The 8254-nt window shown below is 52.7% G+C and overlaps 1 protein-coding gene across 1 annotated transcript in view; it reads left to right on the plus strand.

The window, feature by feature from the left end:
- The window catches only part of Celsr1 (cadherin EGF LAG seven-pass G-type receptor 1), a 137372-nt gene that overhangs the window by 123910 nt on the left and 5208 nt on the right, over positions 1 to 8254 (plus strand). The window contains exons 25-28 of the mRNA XM_026782502.1: positions 5102 to 5276; positions 6684 to 6796; positions 7191 to 7270; positions 7948 to 8074. Of these exons, the coding sequence (XP_026638303.1) occupies positions 5102 to 5276; positions 6684 to 6796; positions 7191 to 7270; positions 7948 to 8074 (495 nt within the window). The remainder of the gene's footprint in view (positions 1 to 5101; positions 5277 to 6683; positions 6797 to 7190; positions 7271 to 7947; positions 8075 to 8254) is intronic.

The raw sequence follows: 8254 nt of genomic DNA on the forward strand, positions 1-8254 counted from the left end.
CCAGTGAGCTAAGGGTCCTTAGCAAAAGAACACTGGGAGCTTGAGGAAGTTTGGGAAGGGAAGAACGAAGCAGAAAGCAAGTGAAAAGGAAGGGGATAAGAAGATAAATAGCCAGGAGGTGTTATTTGAAGGAAAAGATCTCTAACTGGGGTGCAGGGGGAAGCACACATAACAAACTCTAGAGCAAGAAGGCAGCTCAGAGTTTGGGGCAACACATTTGAACCGTGGCTGAGTGGTTGCACTCTCATCTGTGCTGAGGAAGGCTGGCACTGGGAAGGCATCAGTATCTGCCTGTAGATAACGGAACCAGCTGGGTTTATCTTAGGACAGACATGAAGGTGATTTAGCAGCATGTCAACCTATAAATGTCATTCTTGTCACCACACCTAAGGAATGATCCAAGTTTCCTTTCCCTGTTTGGACACAGGGGCTAAGGTAGCCCAGGCGGACTCGAGTCAGCCGAGGCCCAGCATAAACTTGGAGTCCAGACTCTCTGGCTTCCACCGCTAGAGTGTGTTGAGGATTATATAGGCCCATATGCCTGTACTACCTGATTCTGGCTGTACTGGGGAGTGAGTGAACCTAGGGTCTCTGGTATGAGGTCCTCTAATCATTAAACCATGTCCCTAGCTCTACATTTAAGGAGAAAATATTTTTCTTAATGCAGAAAAAAATGATAATTTTTTTACACTCTTTCATGATTAGAAAGAAGGGGGCAAGAAAAAAAACCCTTTGGACAAACTAGAAAAGGGAACCCCTTAATCGAGGATGTGGACCACCACACAAACACAGCAGTGGAGGGAACCGTGGTTTTAGCTGTGGGCTTTGTTGTTGTTGTTTGGTTTTGGTTTTTAGAGACAGGGTTTCTCTGTGTAACAGTCCTAGATTTCCTGGAACTAGTTTTTGTAGACCAGGCTACCCTTAGGAGGTAGCGCAGGTCCACACTGCTGCTGACAGTGTCCAGCTCTTTGATGGCCTGATGGAAGGCAAAATTGTGAGACACAATGGGGTTGTGACTTTGGGCCGTCCCAGCTCACCAGCTGCGTTTTTCCATATTTCCACGTGAGAATTTCAAAATATGTGAGGTTCAGCCCACTTGTTGGGAATTTGGGGAGGGAGGGGGATTGCAGGTCAGCTCTACTTCTCTGAGAACTGTGTTGAAAGCTCACACTTACACGGTCCACCCATTAACCCCCTGGAGCTAAGAGGCAGATGTGTAAGGAAAGACACTCTTGGCAAATGGAGTCACCCACTGGGCCACTCAGGTAGAGGCAGTAGACTTGGAGTAGGTCCTTGGCCCTTGGTGCCACCTCCCTGTAGACCCCAAGGAAGCCTCTGCTATGGAGACTTTTAACTACCTGAGGTGACGGATCTGACTCTCCCAGTCTAAGGTGTGTTGCCTGCCCTGGACTTGCTACAGAACACTCTGTGTGTGTGTGTGTGTGTGTGTGTGTGTGTGTGTGTGTGTGTGTGTGTGTGTTGTTTCACACCTGTGGCTAAACAGTGACTGTCAGCCGAGAGTGTCACAAGTTCAGCAGACCTTCACTTGTGCATGCAGTGAGTGACCCCGACTTTGAGGTCACTTTGAGGGGTGACCCTGACCAAGACATCATCACACTTGCAGCGGGCTCTGGCACAGGGTGGTTCCCTATGTGGCACTGTGGCTGCAGCCAGCTGTTCCTTCAGCCTCACCCTGGTCTCCCCGGGGTGCTACAGCTGTGTTCCACTTCCACATGGACTTGTCTCAGGTCCCAGGGATACCGACCCAAAAGATGTGTCAGATGAGGTCATGTCTGCACGGGGCACTTCCTCCTGCGCATGTCACAGCATCCCTGGGCTGCGTGAGAGCAGTGTGAGGCATGCGCGGTGTGACTAGTTGTTGGGTTGTACCGTTAGAGAAGGGGGAAGAGGGAAGGATGTGCACACTTAGTGCAGGTGTGACTCTTTTTACCCTAAATGTTTAGCATCCTTGGATGCAGAGCACTTGAGCATAAAAAAATCTACATTCAACCTACCATGATTAGGGAATACCTCCCACCCTCTACCTGGAGGCTGGTGGGGAGCTGGGCCAGGGAAGAGGCTGTGTGAGACTACCCAGTGCCACCCACCGGAAGGTGTCTGGGAAAGATGCAGAAACAGGTCCATTCCATGAACCAATCCATCAGTAGCCATCTTCTGTGTGCAGGCTGTATCATGCCCTGAGGTGCCATGGCAACCAGCCAGCACTCTGTGCTTCAACACAGGCCTGGTAGTCAAGACCCAGAACAGAGACCAGGGCAAGAAGGGGGAGGGGTTGGGGTAGTTTTAAGGGCTCTGGGGTGGAAGGTGAGTGGGTGGCAGCTAAACACAGTTACCCAGGGCACAAAGCACTGAGCCCAGGCGTCAAGACTTTGATCTCCAAGCCAGGCTCTGGGATAGAAGGGGAAAGAAGGCTGCCAAGCTGGAGTTCCCCAGCAAACACGGAGACCTTTCTGAGTGGCCAGAGCCCTCAGGAGAAAGGCCAGGCCCTGCTACCTCCTAGGGAAGGTTTGTAGGCTGTCCTTGACCCGGTCCTACTGATGAACTTGGTGGCTTCCTGCAGGGTCACAGAAGCACAGGGTTGGATCAAGAATAAGGACCGAACCTCCCTGCCACTTCCTGAGCCAGACAATAGCCCTCACAGGCATGGGCACGGAGGGCTATCCTCCTCCACACGCATAGCCTGGGTGAAGGCTCAGTAAGCTGAGATTCATTTGGGGGTCCTATAGGTGTGCTTCTCCAAAGTCTGGAGAGAGGAAAGTTCAGTCAATGGCTGCAGGCCAACTCCCTGCAACCAGGTATGGTGTGTGGAGCATTGTGAGGCCACCGCTCACGTCTGACTCAGCGCCCGCCTGGAATGAGAGCTTTCCATGCACCACTGAGCACAGACCAGGCAGATGCATTCTGGGAGGAAGGTGTGCGGTGGCAGGAGCTTGGCATCGCGCCTGGGTTTTTATCTAAACTCACAGTCCTATCTCTGGGCGAGGCTGTTTATCTCTCAGAAGCCTGACAGGCTGAAATGATTTAGTGTGTGTTTGTTCTGTTCTGGAAAAGCAAGTGTGTTTAGTGTAGACGTGTGAACACACAACCCCGCCAGGTCCTACTGTCAATTCCTAGCCCTTTTTTCAAACGATGCTTTTTGTTTGGTTGGTTTTGGTGGTTTTTTTTTTTTTTTTTAAGGGTTTACTTTTGCACCATTTAAAACAACAGCTAGCCAACTTTCTCTCCCCCGTCCTCCAACTGAACCTGCTGCACTTTCCACTCTGGAAATGGCTATAGTGTGGGTTAATCCAGCTCAGACTTGCTCCTCGAGGATGGCATTCTGATGCCAGCAGAGGGCATGGCCCAGCTGTAGCACAGTTTTGTCTTCAGCAGTGTGACAAGTATTCACGTTCACTTAAGTTTCTCGTACTGTCCGGAGGAAATTTCTGGAGGGCACCCGGCCCTTGGAGGTTGGCCTGGCAGCAGATGGTTCTGTCATGGCACCCTTCTGTCTGTGCTCTGATGACCTTTCTCAGATGGCAGTGACCTGGTATTTGAACACAGCCACATCTAGTAAGAGGTTGAGCAGTGGCTCTGCTCCCTGCTGTGTGGCTCCACGAGGGTGGTCTCCCCAGAGATGACACTGAGGCCCGGCTGCTCGTCAAGGGCAGAGCATAGGACTGTACCTGTGGGCCCCATCTCGGAGTGTTGTGGTCAGCAGTAGGCTTTGATAAGGATGTGGCCAGCTATGAGGAGAGATGGTGCTTGTGACCAGGGTGGAATCCGGCTGTGAGTCTGGCTCAGCTAGGGGAGGGTCAGTTGTGGCTGTGGCTAGGGGTGTGGCTCAAGGTAGGGCTAGCTTGTTCAAGGGGCCAACTTGAATAGGGCCGGATTTTTCCCCTCCCCACTTCCGGCCTCATTTTCTACCCTGGCTGCCTTAACTTCCTGTTGGGACCCTGCTGTCACCTTCCAGCTGGCTGGCCTGGAAGTTCCATCTAATGCAGGTCCCCTGGAAGGCCTGTGAACGGCTGCCCTGGGCAACATCTTCAAGTCCCATCATGGAACACTGGAGGTTGGGTTTACACCAATAGCCTTCAAGGCTGAACTCTGGGAGCTCAGCATCCCTTGTCCCTCCTCCCACTATCGTCTTCCTGGTACTGCTGGGTCTTCTGTAAGAGGAGCTGCCTTCTGCAGCTGACTCACTACCCAAAGAGAGGCATGCCATCTTCAGCCAGCCCACACGCTGAGTTCTCATTTGTGGCACCTGGCCTTTGGCTTTGCCATATCGCCCTGGACAGAGAGGACCCTGGAGGAAGTGGCCGCCAGCCCCCAGCTGTACCCAATGGCTGTAGGAACCACGTGGCACCAGTTCTGGGAACATAGGCCAAAGTCCCAGCCTGGGAGCTTTTAGCCTGAGCAGGTGCAACTCCATAGTGTGTTTATAAAGCCTGAAGTCAGTATTTAAAGATTAGAATCAGCTCGCAAAAATACATTAGTTCCAGAGTCTCGGAAAGACTAGTGTTTGTGGGACTGGAGAGATGGCTCAGCAGTTAGGAGCATTGACTGCTCTTCCAGAGGTCCTGAGTTCAAGTCCCAGCAACCACATGGTGGCTCACAGCCACTGGAGTTAGGTGAATGTGCAGATAGAGCACCGTGTACATAAAATAAAAAAATCCTAAGAACACACACACACACACACACAAAAAAAAACAGTAACATAAGCTGGGCTTGGCATGTCTTTAAAGAAAAAAAAGACTGGTGCTTGTGTCTTGTTCCTGAGTTACACCCACTCTTGGTAGTGACCCCAGGCTGAGGCGGGGTCCTCCTCCTGCCATCTACATCAAGAGAGATGCAGTGACTGTCACACTCAGCCTCTCCTACCAAATCACACAGGGGGAGTGGAGTTTCGCTGCCCTTTGGAGAAACTAGAGACCCTGTCACTGCAGAACAGCCTGATTTGGTCACTCTTGATGAGGAGGGGTCACTCCTAGACTTGGACCCCGTCTGTAGTTTCATAGGGTGCTTCCCAGCCTTCCCACCCCCTCAGCAGTCCCAGGGCCTCGGAGCCACCTGCTGAGCCTGCTCTCCTCCACCCACCCAGTTTCTCTGCACGGTTGTCGCCATCCTCCTGCATTATGCCTCCATGAGCACCTTTGCCTGGACCCTGGTGGAGAACTTGCATGTCTACCGCATGCTGACCGAAGTACGCAACATCGACACGGGGCCCATGAGGTTCTACCATGTGGTGGGCTGGGGCATCCCTGCCATTGTCACAGGTAAGGACACGCTGGGCAGCTCTGTCAGGGTGACCTGTGTTTAAATACGGATTTCCCCAAGCCATCTGTCCTCATTTCCTCCTGGCCCTCCGCATTTAGCTGTGTACAGAAGAGCGGCTACTCCCAGCCCACGGGGAGATGGGTCTCTCTGGTCAGCTGTGAGCCGCTGGACCAGGGTATTTGGGGGTTCTGTGTACAGTACTCAATTGGAAGAAATTCTTCTCCAGTCACAGGATGAGTGGGTGTGGGTGTGAGTGGGTGTAGAGGTGGGAAATGACTACCCACCAAGGAGGGGCCAGGGGTGCACGGACGGATGGATGGGCATGACTGTGCCATCAATGCACCTGTGTAACAACTGAATGACTCAGACTCAAGGACTGCTTTATGAACACTTCCTCAGCACGCCTTTTCTTCTTTCTTTTGTTTTCTGAGACAGGGATTCTCTGTGTAGCTCTGGCTGTCCTGGAACTCATTTTGTAGACCAGGCTGGCCTTGAACTCAGAGCTCTGCCTCTCTCTGCCTCCCAAGTCCTGGGATTAAAGGCATGTGCCATCATGCCTGGCCTACATTTTTCAATAACTATAGAAAGCCTCCTGTTGAAAGGAAGAGCCACACTTCCATTCCCAACGAGAGGGCATGAACACCCTTGGCAGACCCTGGTGGGCATTCCAGGGATCTGGACACCATCTTCCAAGGGCCCGAGGGTTCTAATGCAACTCATTCCTACTGCAAGGGACCCTGAGTGACTTTCATACCTCAAACATTCAGGCTGGGTGGTAGTGGGCGAGTGACAGGTGATTCTTGTTGCTTGACAGAAGTGTCAGCTTCCGAGGTCAGCTGTCATTATAAGAACTGACTGAGGAATACCTAGACAATGGTGTTTCTTCCTCAGTGAAGAAGCCATCTTGAGGTGCCAGTGGGAGGCCTCCCCAAGGGCCTGCTGAGTGCTGAATTGGAAATGTCATTGCTTCCTGAGGGCTTTGCTATCTATAGCCAGGCTGGTCACAGTTCCAGCTTCCTTTTCAAAGTTTATTTTTAAAAACGTGTCTTTTAGAAGATAGTAAGTTCATGCCCGAGGGCCCTCAGGCAGATGAAGTTAATAACCAAAGGCAGTGGCTGCCTCCTGGCCACAGGGAGTAGCCAGCCCCTAACTTAGTTTAAGGAGCTTGGATATCTTTCCCTCTGGCCCCTTGATCTCTGATGAGGGTGGTTTGGGGTCTCTGGGGGGCCTGCCTTGCTGGCTTCAGTTCTCCTCCCAGGCAGGTGGGGGGGGACCAGCCAGGACTGTGCTGTGGCCCTCATATTCTCTCTCTCTCTCTCTCTCTCTCTCTCTCTCTCTCTCTCTCTCTCTCTCCCCCCTCCCTTCCTCCCTCCCTCCCTCCCTCCCTCCCTCTCCAATTCACACAGGACTGGCTGTTGGCCTGGACCCTCAGGGCTACGGGAACCCTGACTTCTGCTGGCTGTCCCTTCAGGACAGCCTGATCTGGAGCTTTGCTGGGCCTGTAGGAATGGTTATAATCGTGAGTGTTGTGGGTCCCACCCAGGATACAGAAGCTCAGGTGCTCCGGGTGGGCTGGCTGTGGTCAGCAGTTCCTCAGGGTGGCCGGGGTTGGCGGGAAGGATGTATCTCAGAGTAACAGTCAGCAGAGTTCCCGGGCTGCTCTGGAACCCCATCTTTAGGCCCCCAGGTTTTGGGGCTTATTTCATGCTCACTGGAAGATGTTCATGCACTAGCAGCCTAGAGTGGCAGGCTGAGGCCTGGCCATAGCGTAGCCTGGCTTGACTCATCTGGGGCCAAGGCCTCTAGACCCACCACACCTCCAGATATGGATGCAAATAATGCATTTGGGTGGTGAGGATCACCTTGGAGACAGCAGAAGAGCCCATTACATGAAGCTGCTTCTTGTCTCCTAGATCAACACAGTCATCTTCGTCCTGTCTGCCAAGGTTGCCTGCCAGAGAAAGCGCCATTATTATGAGAGAAAGGGGGTTGTGTAAGTTGCGGCTGGATCCGGCTTGTGGGTGGGACATAACACTAAGCCAGCCCCACCAGGCTGTTCAGCTGGGCCCTGAGAACCCCCAAAGATAGAGAGCCCATGTTGGGCCGAGTCCCATAGGAAAGTGCCCATTATCCATCTACCTGGGGATTCAGCCAGAGGGTGATGATAAGCACTGGACCTCCAAGGAGTACAGCTGACATGGATGTGGGAGACACAGTGGTGATTAGCCCTGTGGATTCAGGCCCTGAGATAGGCTAGGCTGTAGGAACTGGAGGAAGAGAAGAGGGACATGGGTAGGAGAGGGTCCTTGTAACATGAGGTCCTGCTTGTTGGGGTTTCTGTCTTGCCCAGTTCCCACAGCCGATAACCTCCCAAAGAAAATCACAGAGTCTGCATTAATGATAAACTGATTGGCCCATTAGCTCAGGCTTCTTATTAGCTCTTGTAGCGTATATTAACCCATTATTAGCCCATTATTATTAAGGAACGTTGCAAGCAGTGGTTCACTTCGGTGGCTGAGGCTCATACTTCGTTTGTTTTAATTGTGTCATCTTCTTATGCCAACACCTCTACCCACATAACCTCTGTCCGCCTGGTCCCTGGTGGAAGCTAGGGTTGGGGTGGGGTTATGGGTGGCGGGAAAGATCTGCTCTCACAATGCCCTCTCATAGCTCCCTGCTGAGGACCGCCTTCCTCCTCCTGCTGCTTGTCAGTGCCACCTGGCTGCTGGGACTACTGGCTGTAAACAGTGACACCCTGAGTTTCCATTACCTCTTTGCTGCCTTCAGCTGCTTGCAGGTAGGTGCAGGGGCCACTCTGTGACCTCTGTCCTGGGACAGCTGCAGTGAGAAGGGGATGGGGGGGCCTCCTCAGCAAGAAGGGGATGAGGGGGAAGCCTCCTCAGCAAGAAGGGGATGGGGGGCCTCCTCAGCAAGAAGGGGATAGGGGGGGTCTCCTCAGCAAGAAGGGGATGGGGGG

Source organism: Microtus ochrogaster, chromosome 15 (genome assembly GCF_000317375.1).
Source record: "Microtus ochrogaster isolate Prairie Vole_2 chromosome 15, MicOch1.0, whole genome shotgun sequence".
NCBI classification, from domain to species: Eukaryota; Metazoa; Chordata; class Mammalia; order Rodentia; family Cricetidae; genus Microtus; species Microtus ochrogaster.